This window comes from Chrysochloris asiatica, unplaced genomic scaffold, assembly GCF_000296735.1.
Source record: "Chrysochloris asiatica unplaced genomic scaffold, ChrAsi1.0 scaffold00221, whole genome shotgun sequence".
Lineage (NCBI taxonomy): Eukaryota > Metazoa > Chordata > Mammalia > Afrosoricida > Chrysochloridae > Chrysochloris > Chrysochloris asiatica.
Window position 1 is genome coordinate 267,847 of NW_006408739.1, and position 23,482 is coordinate 291,328.

Genomic DNA, 23,482 nt, shown 5'->3' on the forward strand with positions numbered 1-23,482 from the left:
TGAGCTGGACCTTTGCTTAGGATTATTTTCTTAATCGTACTGTGAATACATAGGAAGGCAGAACAGTTCCCATTTCTGTCAGTGGTGTTTTATTCTGGCCTGTCTTTAGCTGTCTGAGTGTAAGATTATAGGTGGAATTAGAGCAGCTGGGAACAGTTACTCAGGCCCCAGAAAGCAAAGCACCAGTATGACAACTTAGACATTTTTTGCTTCCTTGGTCAGTGGTGAAATTCCTCTTGGGTCAAGAGTATAGTCACTACTTTTTTTCCTTCACAAGAATGTGGTAATGTCTCAGACTTGTAAACACCCGTTTGTGAGCTAAAAAAGAACGACATTTGTGGCACCTCAGTTGTCCTCAGTACCAGACAGGTGGCAATCCTTAACCAAAATTCATCTATTTCGAGGACTGCAGTGCTTTCCGTGCTATCAAAGTTATCGGGTCTATGCAAATTTGGACCATTGCTTCTTGGTTAGTCCAAAATACACTTTCTTCAGTTCAAATGTACCATAAACTACAGGGAAAATGTTTCAATCCTTTTAAACCCTTCCTTAAACTACAGGGAAAATGTTCCAATGCTTTTAAACCCCTTTCCTTTTCCTCACTAAAGTATAACGAACAACTGGAGTGATTCTTAGATTCCAGAGTCTGCTGTCATCTCTGACTTTGAACAGGATCTTTTATTTCATTAGTTTTGGTTCTTCAATAAGTAATAAAATAAAATGTTGCTCACTCTATCCCTTCTTTAAAGTCCCTGGGTGACGCAAATGGTTACCTGCTGACTACTACTAACCAAAAGTGTTTTGAACCCATCAGTTACCTTAGAAGACAAGCCTGGCAGACTGCCTCCTAAACTTCACAGCCTTGAGAAAGCAATTCTACTCTGCGCACTGAGTCAGAATTGATTTGACAACTAGCAACATATAGTAGTAATCTTTCTTAAAGTCCTGTGCTGTCAATGAATATATAAATTGAAGTCTTAACATTTTCCTTTTATATTCCTGTCAGAATCGTCTACAGTCTCAAAGAGCACTGCTTCTTCAAGGCACAGATAGCCTGAACCGGGCCACCCAGAGCATTGAGCGCTCTCATCAGATTGCCACAGAGACTGACCAGATTGGCTCAGAAATCATCGAAGAGCTGGGGGAGCAACGAGAGCAACTGGAACGTACTAAGAACAGAGTGAGTCTGGACAGACAGGGAATGGGGTCAGAGTGGGGAAAGTAGGTCAGCCCACTGCATGGCAGGACCAGAAGCTACAGCAGCTCTGCATTCAGGAAATGACTTTCATATTTTTTTGCTTTTTCAATTTTTCCTTTCTTTGATTGGGAAGAAATTTACCCCTAAGAATTAAAGAACATTGGAAATTTAGTTTTAATGAGGAGAGAGAAAAAGACTGAAGACACCTGGATTCTGCATTTACTGAAGAATGCCATATAAGATAAAAACAGTCACTCCAGGTCTCTTTTTCGTGACTCCGAGGAGGCCATCAGCTGCTTCACCATGAAGCTGAACATCTCCTTCCCAGACACTCGCTGCCAAAAACTCATTGAAGTGGACGATGAATGCAAGCTTCGTATCTTTTATGAGAAACGAATGGCCACAGAAGTTGCTGCTGACTCGCTGGGTGACAAGTGGAAGGGTTATGTTGTCCGCATCAGTGGTGGGAACGACAAGCAGGGTTTTCCCGTGACCTGTGGCCGTGTCCGCCTGCTTCTGAGTAAGGGGCATTCCTGTTATAGACCAAGGAGAACTGGAGAAAGAAAGCGCAAGTCTGTCCGGGGTTGCACTGTGGATGCCAACTTGAGTGTTCTCAACTTGGTCATTGTAAAAAAAGGAGAGAAAGATATCCCAGGACTGACAGATACCACTGTGCCTCATCGCCTGGGGCCCAAGAGAGCTAGCAGAATCCGCAAACTTTTCAATCTCTTTAAAGAAGATGATGTCTGCCAGTATGTTGTGAGAAAGCCACTGAACAAAGAAGGCAAGAAACCGAGGACCAAAGCGCCCAAGATTCAGCATCTTGTTACTCCACGTGTCCTGCAACACAAATGTCGACGTGTATTGCTCTGAAGCAACAACGCACTAAGAAAAATGAGGAGGCTGCAGAATATGCCAAGCTTTTGGCCAAGAAGATGAAGGAAGTCAAAGAAAAACGTCAGGAACAGATTGCCAAGAGACGGAGGCTGTCCTCACTGAAAGCTTCTACCTCTAAGTCGGAATCCAGTCAAAAATAAGAAATTTCTATGTGTGACAAATACGTGCATATTAAATCTAAAAAAAAAAAAAAAATCTATATTTGTATGAATCCGTTATTACCTCTCATTGACAAGATAAGAACGTGACAAAATGCACAGATTCAGAGCCACCTATCTGAATTTTTTTTAATCATATATCTATTGGAATATTATACATCTTTCGAAAGCATCATCTAGTTATCAAGACCCTACCCTTCCTATTATTTAGAGCCAAGAGTATTTTTTCACGTCATAAGATAGTATCATTAGCAAGCTATAGACATTTAATTCTGTAGGATAACCATTTACTGTTTACAAATATTATACCAAAATGTGCTAAGACCTGGAATTAGAAAACCCAAAGGGAAGAACACACTCAGCATTTCTCAAGCTGAGGGAACTGAAGAAAAAAAATTGAAGCCTTGACTTGAAATATTGAAGAATTCTATGAGCACAATATTGAATGATGCAGAAAACATCAAAAGAAGATGGAAGGAATACACAGGGTCACTGTACCAAAAGGAATTGTTTGATGTTCAACCATTTCAAGAGGTAGCATGTAATCAAGAGCCAATTATCCTTAAGGAGGAAGTCCAAGGTTCATTGAAATCATTGGCAAAGAACAAGGCACTGGGAATAGATGGAATACAAATAGAAATCTTTCAACAAACAGGCACTGGTGACACTTACTCATCTATGCCAAGAAATTTGGAAGAAAACTACCTAGTCAGTTGACTGGAAGAGATTTGTATTTGTGCCCATTCCAAACAGAGGTGATCCAACAGAATGCGGAAAGCATCGGACAATTTCTTTGATATCTCAAGATAGTAAAGTTTTACTAAAGATAATATAAAAACAGCTGCAACCATACATTGACAGAGAACTTCTAGAGGTTCAAGCCAGGTGCAGAAAAGATATAGAATGTGGATATCATTACTGATGTCAGATGGATCTTGGGTGAAAGCAGAGAATACCTGAAAGATGTTTACCTGTGCTTTATTAACTATGCAGAGGCTTTCGATTGTGTGTATCATGACAAGTTATGGACAGCATTGTGAAGAATGCGTATTCTGGAACACTTAATTGTGCTCATGAGGAACCTGTACATAGACTTAGAGGCAGTTGTTTGAACAGAACAAAGGAACACCGAATGGCTTAAAATAAGGAAAGCTGTGTGCCAAGGTTGTATTCTTTCACCATACTTATTCAGTCTGTATACTGAGCAAATAATCTGAGAAACTGTATTATATGAAGTAAAACATGACATCCGGATTGGAGGAAGACTTGTTAACAACCTGCGATATGCAGATGATCCAGCCTTGTTTGCTGAAAGCAAACTATTTACTGATGAAGATCAAAAGACCACAGCCTTCAGTATGGATTCTATCTCAAGATAAAACAAAAATCTTCACCACTGGACCAGCAAACAACATCTATATAAATGGAGAAAAGATTGAAGTTGTTGAAGATTTCATTTTGCTCAGATCAACTATCCACGGTCATGGGAGAAGCAGTCAAGAAATCAAACAATGTATTGCTTTGGGCAAATCTGCTGCACAAGAGCTCTTTAAAGTGTTAAAGAGCAAAGATGTCAGTTCGAGGACTAAAGTGCACCTGACCCAAGCCATGGTATTTTCAATAGCCTCATGTGCATGTGAAAGCTGGACAGTGAGTAAGAAGTACCATAGAAGAATTGATACATTTGACTTATGGTGTTGGAGGAGAATATTAAAAGTACCACAGGTTGCCAAAAGAATAAACAGATATTTGTTGGATGAAGTACAGCTAGACTTCCCTTGGAAGTCAGGATGCCCAGACTTCATCTCTCATACATCAAATATATTACCAGGAAGGACCAGTAACTGGTGAAGGATATCATGTTTGGTAAAGTGAGGGTTGGAGAAAAAGAAGACGGCCCCCAACAAGATGGATTGGCCCAGTGGTGGCAGCAATGGGCTTTGGCATAGTAATAATTATGAGGTTGGCCCAGGACCGGGCAGTGTTTCATTCTGTTGTGCGTAGGATCACTATGAGTCAGTGTCAACTCAATGGCACCTAACAACAAGGGATCTTGGTATGGTGCTGTAGGATAAGAACTGGTCTGTAAACTGAAAGGTCAGCAGTTCAAACCCACCAGCAGCTCTTTGGAAACTATTCAGGGTCACTATGAGTCTAAACTGACTCAATGGAACTTACCAACAAGGTAAGTTAGATCACTATGGGTAAAAACCAGTAATACTTAGGCCAACTGATGGCTAGGCATATAATCTGTTATCATGCTAAGAGATTCGGAAAATGGAACTCATCTCTTCCTTTCCATATATGAGTTAATCTGCATAGGAATTTTAAAAACCATACAACTGGCCAGTTGTTGAAGGATGTCACTTGCAGATACTGGCCAAGACTGGCCTGAGAAAGTACTGGCTCAGTGTACTTCTCCATACCTAAATCTAAATCAGTGGTGCCCTTCCTCCCATTCAGAGTCAACTATAAAGCACCAAATTCGTAACAAGAGAAGGATAATGCAACTTGCTTATATAAGTTCTATGCTTTTTGTTTTGGTTTGTTTTTTAAACATTCATGTAGATTGGATTTAAAAGTCAAGGAATGGGCCAAGAGAACAATTTACCAAGGCCTCTGGGGAATGGAAGAGAGCAAGTGACACCCTTCCTCTGTCTAGATTAGTAACAATGGATAGGAGAAGGCCCATGGGGTCAATTCCTTTCACAACTAAATTTTAAGTACCCATGGTGAGGGTGGGGTTGGATCCCAGAAGTGGAAATCCACAAGCCTATAAAAGCAAATACTAATTTAAGAGCCTCTCTTGGAGTTTAGCTAATTAAATTCAAATTGTAAATTCTACAAAGTTGCTTCACTGTACATTCTTGAGTATCCAATGCAAAGGGTTAGCTTAAACCCAGAAATCCCCCAAAGCAACCTCAAGGTATGAGTCCTGAGCCTACTTGATGAGTAATGAGTAGAAATGAATCTTGTCTTTCACTCTCTTTTCTGTCTCTACTCAGAGGCCATCGCTTCAATTGATTTCATTTCTTAGAGTTTTTCATTGTATGCCCCTTTATTCCCATTTGTCATTTTAGGAATGTTCACATTTTATAAGGGCAAATCATTGCTGTTTTCTCTTCTCAGCTGGTGAACACAAGTGAAAACTTGAGCAAAAGTCGAAAGATTCTCCGGTCAATGTCCAGAAAGTAAGTTTTTTGAAAATACAGAGTCATGAAATTTAATTTCTCTTAACTGTTAATGCCTTTCACCCAAGAATGCCAAACCTTGTAATTGTTGTGTGCCACCGAGTTGTTTCCGACTCAAAGCAACTCTATATAAGTGCTCCAAGAAGTGGCTGCTGGGTTTCAGCCACCAACCTTTCAGTAAGCAGTCCAGTGCTTACCCTACAGCATCACTTAACAAAATACCTCAGTGATTGATGCCACAGTTTTCCCATTCTCAGCACCCACCAGAGCAGAAGAACTCAAGTAAGGAATAGGGCCCGCTATAGTTAAATATTCTGGGCAGAATCCTGTGTTGAAGGAAACACTGTCTTGACTGGGTCCCCATGAAAAACTTGTCCACTGAAAGGACATTACTTAGAGGAAGCAGCACATGGGAATAACAGAACTTCATATTCCTTGAAACATATGTAAAAAAACAAACTAGTTTTACTACTTGCTTTTCATGGGATGAACTTATTACTAGTAGTTGCTATTAAGTGCCATTAAGTTGATTCCGACCCACAGCAACCCTGTATAGGGTTTCCAAGGAGAAGCTGGTGAGCTTGAACCACCAACCTTGCAGTTCAAATGGCTTTGCAGTCCAGCACATTAACCCACAGTCGACTCATAGTGACTCTGTATAGGGTTTCCGATGCTGTAAGTCTTTATGGGAGCAGAGAGCCTCACCATTCTGTAGAGCAGCTGATAGATCTGAACTGCTGACATTGAGGTTTGCAGCCCAACTCATAACCCGTTAGGCTACCAGAACTACTTATAGGTAGTATGTTGTTTTTACTAAGTGCCAGTGAGTCACTTGACACTAGGGTTTTCCAAGGATCCGTTGATGAGTTTGAACTGCCGACCTTGCAGTTTTACAGGTGCTTCAAAATGATTTTTTTGTTAACTCTTTGCCTAGCTCTGGTTCCCATGTCCACTCTAACTTGAAGTTTCCACTGTTTAGGAACATTTTACTTCTGCTGATTCCATGCCTTGGCTGTGGTTTGTTTCATATACAGAGAGCTAGCTAATTGGCAGATGATTCCAACATGTCCATATACAGAAATCTATCTACATGATAGATCCGTCCAACATTTGCATAAACAGGGAGCTAGCAACATGGCAGACGAGTCCAAAATGTCCATATACAGAGAGCTAACTACATGGCAGGTGACTCCAACATGTCCATATACTGAGAGCTAGCCACATGGCAGATGAGTCCAGCATATCCATATACAGAAAGCTAGCTACATGCCAGATATGTCCAACCTGTCCATATACAGAGAGCTAGTTACATGGCACATGAGTGCAACAAGTGAATATACAGAGAGCTAGGTACATGGCAGACGAATCCACAATGTCCATATACAGAGCCGTAGCTACATGGCAGACAAGTCCAATATGTCCATATACAGAGCGCTTGCTACATGTCAGACAAATCCAATAAGTCCATATATGTAGTGCTAAATACATGGTAAACGAGTCCAAAATGTGCATGTACAGAGAACTAGCTACATGGCAAATGAGTCCAACATGTCCATATACTGAGAGCTAGCTGCATGGCAGATTATTCCAACCTGTTCATATACAGAGAGCTAGCTAATTGGCAGATGAGTCCAACTTGTCAATATACAGAGATCTATCTACATGATAGATTCATTGGGAGGGGCCATGATGGCTCTAATAAGAAATACATTGCAACAACACAGAGCAGCAGGAGACCCTATGCTTGAAGAAAGCCCATTGTACTGCAGAGCAGCAATGGGTGCCTTGATGATTTGGCAAAACCTCAAGAGGAAATTTCATGCAGGGACCATGCTGGCTTTGTAGTTTCTTTTTTTAATTCTTTCATTTTAATAAGAATCAATGTTATAATTAATCAGTATTATACCTGTTATTCTGATTTAAGGAATATACACATTTTTTATTTTCATAGTTTGATAATCAGACATTTTATACCAGTTGAAACACTGCCAATATAGAGTTGAGATCATAATCTGGCACCTGTTTTACTTTAATCACAAACAATAGCCATTGAAATAGCTGAACCAAGATGGAGGAAACATGGAGACTGCTAGGGTTATTGTTAGAAGCTTTGTAAGAACTTGAGAAATTTTAATTTTTGGAAATTAGTGATGTATGAAGTTAATTGAAAACATAATTTGTATTTGAGATTACAATTAGGAATTTAGGTCCCTGGGGAGTAGTAGGATATAGAATGTTTAAACAAATCTTAAGAGATTTAGGAATATCTGGACCTAGTTACAGTTGATAAGTTTCAAAGAATAATGAATAGGAGGTTGTGGGTAACAAAATCCTTGTAAAGGTTAACGTGACATTTTTAGAACAAGAAGGTTTGCTTACAGAAATCAGATATTGTCTAAATATGTAAAGGGGAACAAGGAAGATTTTGATGTTTTTAATGTTCTATATTGCAATGATTAAAATGTATGATTTAAAGCACTACTTTGAAAAGAATGATTAATAGATTATTGGTATAGAGTAGTATAAAAGCTATTTGAGAATCTGAAGTAAATGGAGAAGATTCACCATTCATCCAAGACCCATTGATTCTGTGCTTCATTTCTTTGCCAACGCCACATTTCCCTCTAAGGACCCCTAATAAGTTTGTCGAGGCTGATCCACCACAATTCGTCCAACGTTTGCATAAACACAGAGCTAGCACCATGGCAGATGAGTCAAAAAGGCAATATACAGAGAGCTAGCTACATGGCAGATGAGTCCAACATGTCCATATACTAAGAGCTAGCCACATGGCAGATGAGTCCAGCATATCCATATACAGACTAGCTACATGGTAGATATGTGCAACCTGTCCATATACAGAGAGCTAGCTACACGGCAAGTGAGTACAACAAGTGCATGTACAGAGAGCTAGGTACATGGTAGACTAATCCACAATGTCCATATACAGAGCCGTAGCTACCTGGCAGACAAGTCCAACATGTCCATATACAGAAAGCTTGATACATGTCAGACAAATCCAATATGTCCATATACATAGTGCTAAATACATGGTAGACAAGTTCAAAATGTGCATGTACAGAGAACTAGCTACATGGCAAATGAGTCCAACATGTCCATATACTGAGAGCTAGCTAAATGACAGATGAGTCCAACTTGTTCATATACAGAGAGCTGGCTAATTGGCAGATGAGTCCAACATGTCCATATACACAGATCTATCTACCTGATAGATCCGTCCAACATTTACATAAACAGGAAACTAGCAGCATGGCAGACGAGTCAAAAATATCCATATAGAGAGAGCTAGCTTCACGGCAGATGAGCCCAACATCTCCATATACAGAGATCTATCTACATGATAGATCCATCCAACATTTGCATATACAGAGAACTAACTACATAGCAGGTAAGTCTCACATGTCCATATGCTGAGAGCAAGCTACATGACAGAAGAGTCTAAAATGTCCATATACAGAGACTCACCTACATGGCAGACGAGTCCAACATGTCCTTTTACAAAGAGCCATCTACAGGGCAGATAAATCAAACATGTTCATATACAGAGAGCTAGCTATATAGCAGATGATTCCATAATGTCCATATACAGAGAGCTAGCCACATGGCAGACAATCAAAAATTTCCATATACAGACAGCTAGCTACATGGCAGATGATTCTAACATGTCCATATACAGAAACCTAGCTGCATGGCTTATGTGCCCAATATGTCCACATAAAGAGATCTAGATACTTAGCAGATGAGTCCAAAATGTCCATATGCAGAGAGCTAGCTACGTGGTAGACAAGTCCAAAATGTGCATGTACAGAAAGCTAGCTACATGGCAGATGAGTCCCACATGTCCATATAGAGAGAGCTAGTTGCATGGCAGATGAGTCCAACCTGTCCATATACAGAGAGCTGGCTACATGGCAGACAATCCAAAATTTCCATATACAGATGAGTCCAACATGTCCATAGAAAGAGAGCTAGTTGCATGGCAGATGAGTCCAACCAGTCCATATACAGAGAGCTAGCTACATGGCAGATGATTCCAACATGTCCATATACAGAAAACAAGCTACATGGCAGATGTGCCAAACATGTCCACATAAAGAGAGTTAGCTACTTGGTAGACAAGTCCAAAATGTGCATGTACAGAGAGCTAGCTACACAGCTCATGAGTCCAACCTGTTCATATACAGAGAGCTAAGTACATGGTAGATGAGTCCAACATGTCTATATACAGAAAGCTAGCTACATGGCAGATTAGTCCAACATATGCATATACAGAGAGCTAGGTACATGGAAGGCAAATCCAAATTTTGCATATACAGCACACAGCAGCAGTGACAGCAGGTCTGGGATAAAGATGTGGCAGCCTGCTCCACAGTAGTGGGCATACTCTCTTTAAGGTCCCTAGGTGGCGCAATCGGTTTGTGCTCAACTACTAACCTAATGGTTGGTGATTCGAACCCATCCATTGGTACCATGGAAGATGGGCTTGGTGATTGGTGCCCTTTAAAATTACAGCCAAGAAAACACTATGGAGCAGTTCCACTCAACACAGATAGTTGCCCTGCACCAGAATCGAGGGACTGATAACATTTGTTAGGTGCCTCTGAGTTGGTTCCAACTCATAGCAACCCTGGATAGGGAAGACTTTTAAATCTTTGTGGGAGCAGAAAGTCTTATAACAAAGAGTAGAAATCTTTATAATAGAGACATCCATTTGGGTTGATAAGAAGAGAATAAGAAGTGTAGGAAGATACCTGAACTGGATTTTGACACAGTTTCAAACCCTCAGTATAGGTTATAGCATATGACTGATGGTGATGATGATGTTAAATGCAGTCCAGACAGTTGCTACTCATAGCAACTCTGTGTCGCATTTTTGAGGAGCAGCTAGTAGGTTTGAACTACTTACCCTGTTGTTAGCATTTCAGTGCTTATTCTACAGCGTCACATCAGGATAAAGTGGTGATACTATGTATTCTATTTTGAAGTCAGATTCACTGTTATTTCAGAAGTTGTGTTTGTCATATGTATAGAATTTTTTTTTTTTTTACTTCCCCTTCTAGAAAAGCTGCAAAATTGAGGGAGTAGCTATAGTCTGAAGGCATTTCATTTCTTTAAAAACTTTTTATTGTGAATTGGGTGAAGATTTACAAACAAAATCATACACTTTGTTTCATCTCAATTGAAATCCCCTCCATGCAATAACAATTATTCCACTTCTTCCCTGTGGTTCCTATTTCCATCACCTTCCTTCCCCATCCTTTCTCAGCTTTGTCCTTAGTAAATGTTGCCCTTTGTTCCTCTCTATATATTATCTACTGCTTGACTAAAAATTGAGGCACTAGAGTGAATTCTGTTCCAGACCTGGAATGTGGTCAAGGGTCATAGTCTTCAGTTCCTCCAGTCTCTTTCTGATTTTTTTTTTTTTTAATTGAAGGCATTTCAGGATTTAAAAAGGTATGTTTATGAGGTAGATAGTATTATTCCTAAGTTACAGTTTAAGAGCTTACAAGTTATCACTTGCCAGCTAGAGACCCTTGTAAGTTGCTACTGCTAAGATGGTAACCTACCTCATTACCTAGCCCTCGTCCCAGGTCATACCCCATAGAATTATGAATGAAAGCATGCAAAGCTATTCTAACCTCTCTCCCACTTTGTGTCTCTCTAGAGTGGTGACCAATAAGCTGCTGCTTTCCATCATCATCTTACTGGAGCTTGGCATCCTGGGAGGCCTAGTTTATTACAAATTCTTTCACCATCATTAAACTTCTTATAGAGAAGGACTGAACCAGAACTTTGAGCCTGTGAATGAATGATAATTAGGGACATGAGTTGCTGCTGTGGACTAACAGTTCAAGGATTCACTGTACAGCTAAACTGGGAGGAGGGAGGAAAAACAGAAAACTACTTACAACTTGAATAAACATCAACCAGACAAGAATAATATACCAAGGTAAAAAATGCTGTTTATGACTGCTTTAGATTTACACAATACTCCAGTATACTAACATCCTGTGAACTACAAAAAGCATAAAAGTATTATTATTGATCACTAAAATGGAAGCGAAACTCTACAATCATGAGAATACACAAATGTTCTCATTAAGGCGACCGTGACCTGGCCAACCATTTAGTATCTGTTCCCTTCAATACCTCTGGAATGCCCATTGTAACCACCTCGTGGCACACTGAATTTTCTAAATTCTCACACATTCTTTGCTTTCTGATTCATCTGGTGAACTGGGAGTGGGAAGCTGGTCATAGACAATGTGCCCTCCTTCCCTTGTCTGACCAAAACTTGAAGCAATCACATCCACTGCCAGGCCTGCTGTAGTCTTCACCTCCTCCTCTGAAGTAGCCAACTGAGGATTGACTTCAACAAGATCCAGGGCCGACAGCATCCCTAGAAGAACAAAGTATGAAAAAGCTGTCAGTGAGGGTCCTACCAGGACTACACTAATAGGCACTTACAGATAGCATAAGGAAAGGAGCTTTTTAGAAATACGGGATAAAGGAGAGTCCAACCTGCCTGATGGAAAATGTGTGCCATTTCTAATGTGACTAAGAACCTTCCAGAAGTACCTGCTTTGAATTTGGTAAAATATTAAGACTGGAGCAGTCTCCCACTTCTCACTAGCCAGAGCGCTGTTGCCACTTTTGAACTCTTAATGCTGTATTGCTATCTCCTAAGGAACCACACCATGTGCCCTGTAGCGGAGTTACTACTGAAAACCTTAACTGTCACCTCTGCAGGTCTCACCTCTGAAGGCAGGTTCTAATATCTGACACATTCTACATTTCCCAGAAAACTGACCCACTATTTGGTTAAAGGAAGACTCAGTCATACATTGATTATTTAATCTGGATCCCAGTTAACCTTCTGTGAGGGTTTGGTAATTTCAGAAAAGCTGAGTGAAAGTTCTCAGCACTGATCCTTTAGCTTGGAGTGGCTGAAGAGAAAAAACAATTAGAAGAACCTATCTAGGCTTCCTTCCACCCTTCCAACTCTCTACACCCTGTCTGCCAAAAACACAGAGGTCCCACTTTTCTGGGGAAGTGACCTAGTTGGTTATTCTGAGTGAAGTTAATTTACGTCTTAAGAGTCATCTAAAGGCTCTGACCAAGGTGATGTGCAGTTGGCTCTGTTCAATTCTACAATAACAATAGAGAAGCCACTCCTGTGTGAAGCCCTGCCAAAGACAACAGATGGTGTCTGGTGGAAGACCACCTCCTGTGATTGCCCTCAATCTCTGACCAATAGGAGGGAAGGTTTTACAGCATGAAATCTGAAGACACTTTGCTTGCAAAGAACTCAAGCCAGGCTGAGCTTAATAGCACCTCATGCCTAAGTTAAGTGTTCAGATGCTAGTTTTTGAGTACCTCGTGCACCTCTGATGACTGAACTGCCTGAGTGAGAAGCAGAGTGCATTTGAAAGTAGTGAGTCATTTCCCCCAACTAGCACAAGAGCTTTCCTTGGCAATGACAAAGCAGGCGGTGCACCTGTGTGTCAGTAAGACAGGCTCCATGCATGGGTCTGGAGAGGTAGAACTAAGGCTGGATATAGTTCCCTCCTTTGCGTTCTTGGTGACTCCAGCTCTTTGCCCCTGTGTCCCTGCCTAGTGGAGATAATCACAGGAGCCGTAACTAAGAGTAGCCAAGCAGCTGATGCTTTTGTGTGTCATCTTCTACAGACTGAGAAGCCATCAAATCCAATGAAAGTCACCCCCAGTAGCTAGTTTCATTTGTGAGTCCACATCTATGCCCCCAATCAGCAGGAAGTAGTCAGATGAGAACTTGCCTGATTTCCCAAGCATGGAAAACTAACAAAGGGTGAGGGGAATGTTGAAGCCACAGCTGGTTAAAGTGACTCCATCTTGTAATGAGAGAGGTCATTAGTGCTAACCTTCGTCTGTACTTTGCTTTAGGTTCAATAGTTGAAACCCACCCTGAGGGCTACTAGTGTGGTTAATTTAATAAGCATCATGGAATCAGTTCCAACTCATAGTGTCCCTGTGTAGGGTTACTGAGGTCTCTGAGGGAGCAGAAAGCCTCAACTTCTCCCTACGGAGCAACTAGTGGGCTTGAACTGCAGACCTTATGGTTTGCAGCCCAGTGCTTATCATATAGAGCCATCACACTCCCCCAGGGGCTACAGTAGGAATTTAAATAAAAGTTCCTTAAGTTTATGGGAGGAATCAGCACAACTTATGCAGAACACTGTCAGGGAGTCAGTCTTACAGTCCCCTCTGCCTCCAGGTATACAATATACATTAACCTTGCTTGCTTTTACCATTAAAAAGAAAAGTCATCTGAACCATCTAGTATTTGAGAATACAAATATCAGACTATTTAATAGTATGGCCATAAACTTTGGAAAGTCCAACAAACATACCTAATAGTTTATTGATACCTAGTGACTGAATGGTCTCTCTCAAAAATACATGGTGAAGCCCTAATTCCTGCGCTACCTGTGAATGTGATCTTGTTTGGAAATGAGGTCTTTGAAAATGTAACTATTTAACATGAGGTCAGACTAGTGTAGGCTGGGTCCTAATTCAGTGTGAGTGGTATCAAGAAAAAAGGGAAATGGCTATGTGAAGATGAAGGCAGACGTTTGGCGTGATGCTTCTGTAAGAACACCAATCAGAAGCTAGTAGAGAGGCTTGAAGCAATTCCTTTCCGATGGTGTCAACACTGCTGACAGCCTGATTTTGGACTCCTGGTTTTCAAAACTGAGAGAATATATAGTTCTGTTCTGATAAGTCACCCAAGTCTGTGGTATTTCATTACTGCAGCCTTAGAAAACAACTACATACATGATACGTGCAAGTCATCATACCCATCCTTTGCTAGCAGTGTGCAGTTCAGCACTGCAAAAATGCTGTCAGCAGTCATGCTAATGTAGCCTTCCCATTATTCTCTGCACGTGACTCTGATGCGCTGCCACCTCAGATGATTTGTGCTTCAGATATCCAGGGACTAAATTTGTGCTTTCAGCATATCCCAAGAGAAGTAACCAAGAGAGTTTGAGCTATTAAGAAAATATATTTGCGGGTTGTTGTTAAGTGCCATCCAGTCAGTTCTGACTCAGAGCTACACAGTTTCTGAGGAGCAGCTGGTGGGTTTGAACCGCCAACCTAGCTCTCTGTGGTTAGCAGTTCTCCTGTAAATGAGTATAATAAGCACAGTGGCATGAAAGGCTGCCCTTTGCACCCCTCCTGTATCACTTTGATGATTTTTTCTTATGTTTAATAACTCTTTGAGTAGACATAAATGCTTTTTTTTTAATTCAATACAGGCATACCTCAAAGGTAGAGCAATAACATGAGTCACACACATTTTTAAAAACCACCACCACCAAAAACTGCCATCAATATCTAGTTGGTTCCGACTCCTAGTTACCCTTTAGGACAGAGTAAAATTGCTCCTTAGGGTATCCATGTATATGAAAGTTCATGTTTACACTATACTGTAAAGTACAGTGACATTATGAGTAAGTTTGAAATACTGTGTGAATTACCAGAATTTGACACAGAGACATGAAGACAGGCAGTTGTTGGGAAATGGCACCAATAGACTTGCCCAACCCAGGGTTGCCACAAGTCTTCAATTTGTAAAAAAATTTTTTAAAATGTAGTACCTGCAATAAAATGAGGTATGCCTGTATTACCTTAGCATCCATATTTCAGTACAAACCAGGTGGGGACATGCTGCTAACTAGCTACATCACTCAGTAGGTTGGCCATGTAACCTTTAGCTATAATGAAAAATAGAACACTGCCATCGAGTCGATTCCGACTCAGCAGTCCTATAGGGTTTCTGAGATACTAAATCTTCATTCACAGGAACAGCCAGCCTCTTCTTTCTCCCATGGAGCTACTGAGGGGTTTGAACTGCCAACCTTATGGTTAGTTGTCCAGTGCTTATCCTTCAGTGCCACCTTTTTAACTATAACAGTTCAAGCAAAAACAAAGTCTACAATAACATAAACTAGTACAAAAGATCTGCTACATTTACACTTAGATAGCTAGCAGGCTGCAGGGGAATTGTTCCATACCTGTGTTGTGTATTTCCTCAGTGATATACATGCCTTCTCGATAGGTCAGTCCCCCTGCAACAGGGGTTCCTGTAGCTGGAGCCAGTGTAGGGTCAAATGCATCAATATCAAAACTCAGATGGATTGGCCTTTGTCGTCTAGAAAGAATAAAGACAAAACAAGTCATTTGGTTGTGCTTGGGCATTCTTCCCTTTGGCTGGGACTGCTTGGTTTTGCATGAGTTATGTGTAGCTGGTACATTGTTAATACATTTCTAGGTTTCCTATTCCTTAAAATTACTGAGTATCAGAAAATTAGCTTTCTCCATATTACATAGTACTGCTACTTATTCTTCATGCTTCAGACTGACTAGTCCAATTTATATTTCTACATGCATTAGAGACTTAACATTAGCAACTGTCAGGAGAGGTGGAATTCTTCACTTCCATTTGACGTTGGACTCAGATTAAGCTAGATTATAGTTGCTGTCATTGTCTCAGAGTATAACGGCAGCTGAGTTAAATTCTTTGATTTTATGTCTGCAACCTGCTGATTCTAACTTCAGTTCAGCCCAGGTTTCCAGTGGCTAAAACTAACAGTTCGTGTTGTTAAGTGCCCTCGAGTTGATTTCAACTCATAGTGACCCTATATAGGATTTCCAAGGAGCAGCTAATGAGTTTTGAGCCAGCAACCTTGACCTTGCAGTTGAAACCTTGTGGTCCAGTGCCACACCAGGGCTCCAGAACTAGCATACAGCATCCTTATACCAAATAACTAAATTTCTTAAAACCTTAAGAAATGGCATACTCAAAAAGCAAACTCTAATAAATTTTAAAACATCAAAATACTACAAAGCATCTTTTCAGATCACAATAAAATTAGAAATCAACAATAGGAAGATCAAGGAAAAAAATCAAATGCATGCAAATTGAACAACACACCCTGCTTAAAAGCTACCAGGTAATCAAACCAAAAAATGAAACAAGTTCCTTGAGTCAAATGAGAAAAAAAAACACAATCTACCAAAACCTTTAGGACACAGCAAAAGCTTGCTCAGAGGGCAATTGATAGCAATAAAGGCGCATATCCAAATGCAAAAACCAAAATCAGCACTTTAACCAAACACCTCCAACAGTCAGAAAAAAAGCAGAAAAGTAAGTTTATTACCACTAAAAGAAAAGAAATAAAAGGTTAGAGCAGAAACAAATGAAGTACAAAAACAATAGAAACACTCAAGAAGTTGGCTCTTTGAAAGCATTAATAAAATCGACAACAATTGGCAAATCTAACAAAAGGAGAAGATGCATAAATGATACGGATGACGTCACGACAGAAACAATGGAAATAAAAAAAAGGATACTAGCAGTACTATGAAGAATTGTATTCCAACAAACTTGAAAACCTAAAAGAAATGAACCAATTTCTAGAAACACATGACTTACCTAAACTAACACAGGCTGAAGTAGGAAACTTGAACAGGCGTATTAGAAGAATTAAAATCTCCCAACTAAAAAAAGTCCAGACCCAGATGACTTCACTGGTCAGTTCTACCAAACATTCAGAAAAAAGCTGATACCAATTCTACTTAAAATATTCCATGATATAGAAAAGGATGGAAAACTCACGAATTCATTTTATGAAGCAAGCATAACTCTGATACCAAAACCAGGCAGACATCACAAAATTATAGATCAGTATTCCTCATGAACATAGATGCAAAAATCCTAGCAAATGGAATCCAGCAATATATCCAAAAATAATACATTGTGACCAAGTGTGATTCATACCAAGTATGAAGGGATGGTTTAATATTAGAAAAACCATCAACATAATTCACCATATAAAAATAGGGGGAGAAAAAAATCACACGATCATCAACCGTTTCAGAAAAGGCATTTGATAAAATTCAACTTTCATTCCTGATAAAAACACTTAACAAAACAGGAATAAAAGAGAAATACCTCCACATAATTAAGGGCACATACACAAAACCAACAGTAAACATTACTCTGAATAGTGAGAACCTGAAGTCATTCCCCTTGTGAACAGGAACCAAACAAGGATGTCCTTTATTACCACTCCTATTTGATACTGTGCTGGAAGTCTAAGCCAGAGCTATAAAGCACAAAAGGAAAAATAAAGGCATCCAAACTGGCAAAGAAGTAGTAAAACTCTATTTTCAGACGATATCCTGTGCTTCAAAAATTAGTGGAATTTTGTTGATAGTTTCAGCAAAGTAGCAGCATATGTACAAGCTCAACATGCAAAAATTAGTTGAATTCTTTTACACTAATAAAGAGAACTCTGAAAAGGAAATCAAGAAAACAGTATCATTTACAGTGTTGTTATTTAGTGCTGTCAAGTTGGTTTCGCTGTGGTTCTGACAGTGACCCTGTATACATTTCCTGAGGAATGGTTGATGAGCTTGAACCGCCAACTTTGAGGTTCAAACCAACCTTGCAGTCCAGTGCATTAACCCACAGTGTCATACTAGGACTCCACCATCTATAATAATCACCCAAAAGAGTAAATACTTAGGAATAAATCTTAACCATCAAAACAAAAGACCTATACAAAAGAAAATTACAAAAACACTACTACAAGAAACCAAAAAAGACCTGTATAAATGGAGGAATATACCCTGCTTATGGATAGAATGACTTTTAACATTGTGAAAATGTCAACACTACCCAAAGCAATCTATAGATATAATGCTATTCCAATCTAGATTCCAATATTCTTTAAAGAGATGGAAAAATTAAAAAAACTAAGTACTATATATGGAAAGGAAAGAGACTCTGGAAAGCAAAGCATTGTTTTAAAAGAACAAAGTCGAAAGTCTCTCTCAATTCCTGATCTCAAAACCTACCACATAACCACAGAAGCCAAAACAACCTGGTACAGGTACAACGATCAATGGAACAGAGTTGAGAATACAGAAGTAAATCCAACCACCTACAATAAGTTCATCATTGACAAAGGGCCAAAATGCATTAAGTGGGGAAGATATGGTCTCTTCAGTAAACCACAAAATTCGGAGATCCATTTGCAGAAAATTGAAAAAAAGACTCATATCTCACCATATACAAAAAGGATCTCATTGTGGATTATAGGGACTTAGATGTAAAAGCTAGAACTGTACAGATCATCAATGAAAAATATAGGGGCAAACTTAGGAGCTTTAACACACGGCATAAATACACTATTAAATATAACAAATCACACAGCAGATGCCAAAGTAGATGACTGGGACATCCTAAAAATTAAAGACCTATGTGCATCAAAGAATTTCATCAAAAGAGCAAAAGAACCCACAGACTGGAGAAAATATGTTCGGCAATGACATATCTGACAAAGGACTATTCTCCAAACTATAGAACACTTCAACACCTCAACAAGAAGACAAATGATCCAATTGCAAAATGGGCAAAGGACATGAACACACACTTCGTCAAAGAAGACATTCCGGCAGCCAAGAAGCATATGAAGAAATGCTCACAATCATTAGCCATTAGAGAGAGCAAATCAAAACAACAATGAGAGATCATATTACTCCAGTACTAATAGCAAAGTTCAAACAAAACAACAAATACTAGTGAGGGTGTGAGGTGACTGGGACCCTCCTACACTGCTGGTGGGACTGTCAGATGGTGCAACCACTGTGGAAAGTGATACGGCGCTTTTCCAAAAGCTGAAAATGGAAATACCATAAGACCCAGCAATTCCTCTGCTTATCTATACCCTCAAGAAATAAGAGCTGAAACATGAGTAGATGTATGCACACCAATGTTCACTGCAGCACTATTTATAATAGCAAAAAGACGAGGACAGTATGGTTAAACACGGCTACATACACACAATGGAACATTATGTAACATTGAAGAATAATAATCTGCAAAACACCTCATAACATAAGAACCTACAAAATACCTCAAGCTGGTGGGCATTGTTGTTGTTATGTGCTTTGGAGTCAGTTCCAACGTATAGGGAACCCTGTACAGGGTTTCAGAGGCTGTAAATCTTTACAAGAGCAGAAAGCCTCATCTTTCCCCCGTGGAACAGCTGGTAGTTTCGAACTGCTGACCGTGAGATTAGCAGCCCGATTCGTAACCACTATGCTACCAGAGCTCCTTAGAGGGCATTATGCTGAGTGAATTTAGTCAATCACAAAAGGTCAAATACTGCATGAGACCACTGTTATAAAAATTTAAGAAAAGATTTTCCTGCTAAATGAAATAATCTATGACAGTTACAGGACAGGTGGGTGGACAGGCGGGGTGGGGTGGGAGGGTAAAAATTGAGGTCAATACTGTTAACTGATAGTATTTGGAGTGGATTGCAATCATTATTTGCAATTTGTTGAGTGTGGGACTGATGATTTGTTCTGTAAACCTTCATTCAATTCACAATAAAAATTTAAACAAAATAAATGGCATACCACTTGTGGTACCTTGAATTTACTTGGTAAGGATTATTTTTTAACCAACAATCTTAATTCCCATCAACTGACTGAGTGGGACTATGCAAATAAGGTGTACGACTAGGACTCTACGACTAGGAATGGTTAGTTTGCCATCCCTGCAAGGTCTAAAAGGAGCCATCTCAGAAGCAAGAACAGATGATCCCAGGGCCATCAAGAATGAAGAGCATGAAATCCCTACCTAGAAAAGCAGTGACGTGGAGCAACTGCAGGCATCTAGGCCCCTGTGTGCCTACGAGCAGGAGGCTGGCATGCAGAGTGTGCCCTTTGGACATTTACAGACTGAAAAGAGGAGCTTGGTAACACTTGCCCAAGCAGAGCAGAGGCCTCAAGGCCACATGGCTGAGAGGCCTAAGGTAAGAATGAGGTGTGCCTGCAGTATGGCAGACAAGAGGTGTTCCTGTCTGGAAATCTGTTGCATCCTGAGTTGTCTCTGACCCCATAATAGTGAGTATTATTATGAGTTCTGTGGAGCCATTCAATAGATTGCTGAATCCAGATGTGAGGCAGAGAGTACTGTGGGAAGAATGGTTGATGTCAGAATAGAATAAAGGTTGTGGGAAGGAAGCATGTCTGACTTTCATTTCATAGGCATCAGCCATTGGCTGATACTGAGTTTGATTTTCCTTATCCCTTGAGAAGCCTGAGGAAGTTAGACATGCCCTTCACATGGTTTTTGCATACCAAAGGCAATTGTGACAGTAATCATCCAGACACACAAACTCAGTATTAGAAAAAGTATGGTTTAAAGAAAAGCTGTTCTCAAGAGACTGGCAAATGTGTGCTGTCCATTGGGAGTTGATTGTATTCCCTTTGGGACCTCAAAGTAAACGACAGTGTTGTAATTACTTACTGGCCAATCAGCTGATCGAAGGTCTGTTCCATGACTTTCTGGATTCCAAGGCGATCAACATCCCTCATAGAAAAATACTGGATATCATAGTTCTTTAAAATAAAACTGTAAGATATAAAGGAAGGACTCCTTAGGTTCAAAAGCATTTTTACAAATGCATGTTTCAGATGGCAACAGGTTAAGTTCTGCACCAGCCTTTCAAATGGAACATAAGTGGCTAAAATAGGCCCACTTACTGTTCAGGAGGGTCCACATCTCTCAGACCAATATACACAATATCTGGGGAAGAGATGCAAGGTTTGAGCCAGGAAAATCCTGGGAGTTGTGGTACCTATGAAAAGAAGAATGAAGAGAATAAAAATTTGTGGTCTTATCAGTGTATGCATTCTGCTTTCTCCTACCCACAGGGTATGTTTACAGCAACATTTCATCTTGAAAAGAACAGATACAAATGGAAATGGTACAGAAGGGCAGCTGAATATCACAGTATTGGTTTGCCAAGATGAACACAAAAATCCCTTCTCCTAAAGTAGTCTCAGTTTCTCATTAACTTATCTAAATAACAGGAATATTGCTAATAAGCCATTTTCCACTTCTTTGCACATTATAGACTTGCTTACAGATTAGTTCTCGAAGTATAACCCAGTTGCGTTCTCAAGTTGCTGACAGCCAGAACACAGATCCTGCCAAAAGAATAACCTTTGTACTGTTCTTTTTAACTTGGTCCCTGACTGAGGAGAAGAAAATTCAAGCTCTAGTCTATGCCTGGCATGGACTCCTATGTCTGTGTCTTCTGCACAAATTAGGAAAATATTACCCAGAGGTAATCATGGGTTTCCTTGTTTTCTAGACCAATGGGTCTGAGTGTGCCCAGGCAGCCTTTATGATGTGTGTCCATAGTAACTAGTCAATACCCATCACCACCTTACTTTCTTACCAGACTATATGTTCTCCTGAGAGCAGGGACCATCACCTAAAACCCTAACATCTAGCAGACTGACCTTATGTCTGATAACAAATGAAGGAATGGTAAGCCTTTCTACCACCATCCTTCACAGAAATCTTACTGATAGCCCAATATAACACCTGAATGCCATTCATCGTTCTTGTCACTTCAGCAGACTGACCTTGTTCTGCAGTTCTCTGAGAAGGAATGAAACTGGCTGTCCATGGAGATTTCCAGATGAAGTGGTTAGAGGTGTGTTGATGTCAGCATGGGCATCAACCCATATGACACACAGGTCTGGGCAGTGCCGGGTGTGGCCACTAATGGTTCCAATGGCCAGGCTGTAAAGAACACAGTAACATTCAAGGCCCTCTGTTTGACAAACATCACCAGCAACAAATATCTGCAGCCAATGCGGCTCACACTCTGTCCCCAGGGCAAAGTCGAGCCATCCATCATCCCAGGAACTGCACTTCCCACAGACCAACCTTGGTTTACACAGAGAAATAGGAGGCTCTTAGGGTTCAAAGCTGACAACTGATTATCCCTGAAGTGTGGCGGATGTCACTGCTGCCCCACTCATATCCATTAGCCCTGGTCCCATGCAGGACCTCCAGTATTTGTTCAATGAAATGAAACCCAGTAAAGTAACACTGCCTAGTCCTCTGCCAACCTCACAATCATTATGTTTGAGTCCATTATTGCTGCCACTTTGTCAATCCATCTTTCTGAGGTTATTCCTCTTTTTTCTTGACCCTTTATCAAGCATGATGCCCTTTTGCAGGGACTGGTCCCTCCTGGTGTACTACTACTTGAGATGAAATCTTGCCATCCTCACTTCTAAGAAGCATTCTGGCTGCACTTGGCAGCATTTCTTCTTCAGTCTTTCACTGTCCAGTGTTCACACGCATATGAGGCAAGTGAAAATACCATGGTTTTGATCTGGCACACCTTAGTCCTCAAAGTAACATCTTTGCTTTTCAACACTTTCAAGAGGTCTTTTGCAGATCTGACTAATGCAATATGTCACATGATTTTGCGGCTGCTTCCATGGGGGTTGACTGTGGATCTAAGTAAAACGGAATCCTAAATTTCCATATTTTCTCCTTTTATCATGATGTTGCTTATTTGTTCAGTTGTGAGGGTGGTGGTGTTTTTTTATGTTGGTGTGTAAACCTTACTGAAGGCTGGGTTTTTATCTTCATCAGTAAGTGCTTCAAGTCTGCTTCATTTTTCAGCAGGGTTGTGTCATCTAAGTATCGTAGGTTGTTAATAAATCTTGTTCCAATGGTGTTGCACTCTTCACACACACCAGATTCTAGCACGATTTGCTTAGCATACAGAGGAGTCAGTATGGTTTTTCCTGATTTAAAACCATTCAACAGCCCCTTGTTCTTGATCTGTGTACAGTTTCCTCACGAGCATAACTAAATGTTCTGGAATATCCATTCTTCACAATGTTAATCCATAATTTGTTATGATCCACAAATCAAAGGCCTTTGTGAAATCAATAAAACAGGTAAATATCTTTCTGGTATTCTCTGCTTCCAACCAAGATTCATCTGATGTCATCAGTGATCTATTCACATCCTCTTCTTGAGTCCAGCATGAATTTCTGGCAGTTCCCTGTTGGTATACTGCCATAATTGTCTTCAGCAAAATGTTACTTTAGTGTGACAGTGATGATATTTTTTGATAACTTCC

General features: G+C 40.2%; 2 protein-coding genes across 2 annotated transcripts in view; one reads left to right on the forward strand and one right to left on the reverse strand.

Annotated features, from left to right (window-relative positions):
* Window positions 1-11,227, forward strand: part of VTI1B (vesicle transport through interaction with t-SNAREs 1B) — a 30,000-nt gene extending 18,773 nt beyond the window's left edge. The window contains exons 4-6 of the mRNA XM_006873048.1: window positions 1,007-1,180; window positions 5,383-5,444; window positions 11,131-11,227. Coding sequence (XP_006873110.1) covers window positions 1,007-1,180; window positions 5,383-5,444; window positions 11,131-11,227 — 333 coding nt within the window. The remainder of the gene's footprint in view (window positions 1-1,006; window positions 1,181-5,382; window positions 5,445-11,130) is intronic.
* A 179-nt stretch (window positions 11,228-11,406) lies between these two features.
* ARG2 (arginase 2) overlaps window positions 11,407-23,482 on the reverse strand; it is a 71,350-nt gene continuing 59,274 nt past the window's right edge. The window contains exons 4-8 of the mRNA XM_006873049.1: window positions 21,960-22,119; window positions 21,069-21,163; window positions 20,833-20,937; window positions 15,521-15,657; window positions 11,407-11,865 (exon numbers count right to left, since the gene is read on the reverse strand). Of these exons, the coding sequence (XP_006873111.1) occupies window positions 11,660-11,865; window positions 15,521-15,657; window positions 20,833-20,937; window positions 21,069-21,163; window positions 21,960-22,119 (703 nt within the window). The 3' untranslated portion in view covers window positions 11,407-11,659. The remainder of the gene's footprint in view (window positions 11,866-15,520; window positions 15,658-20,832; window positions 20,938-21,068; window positions 21,164-21,959; window positions 22,120-23,482) is intronic.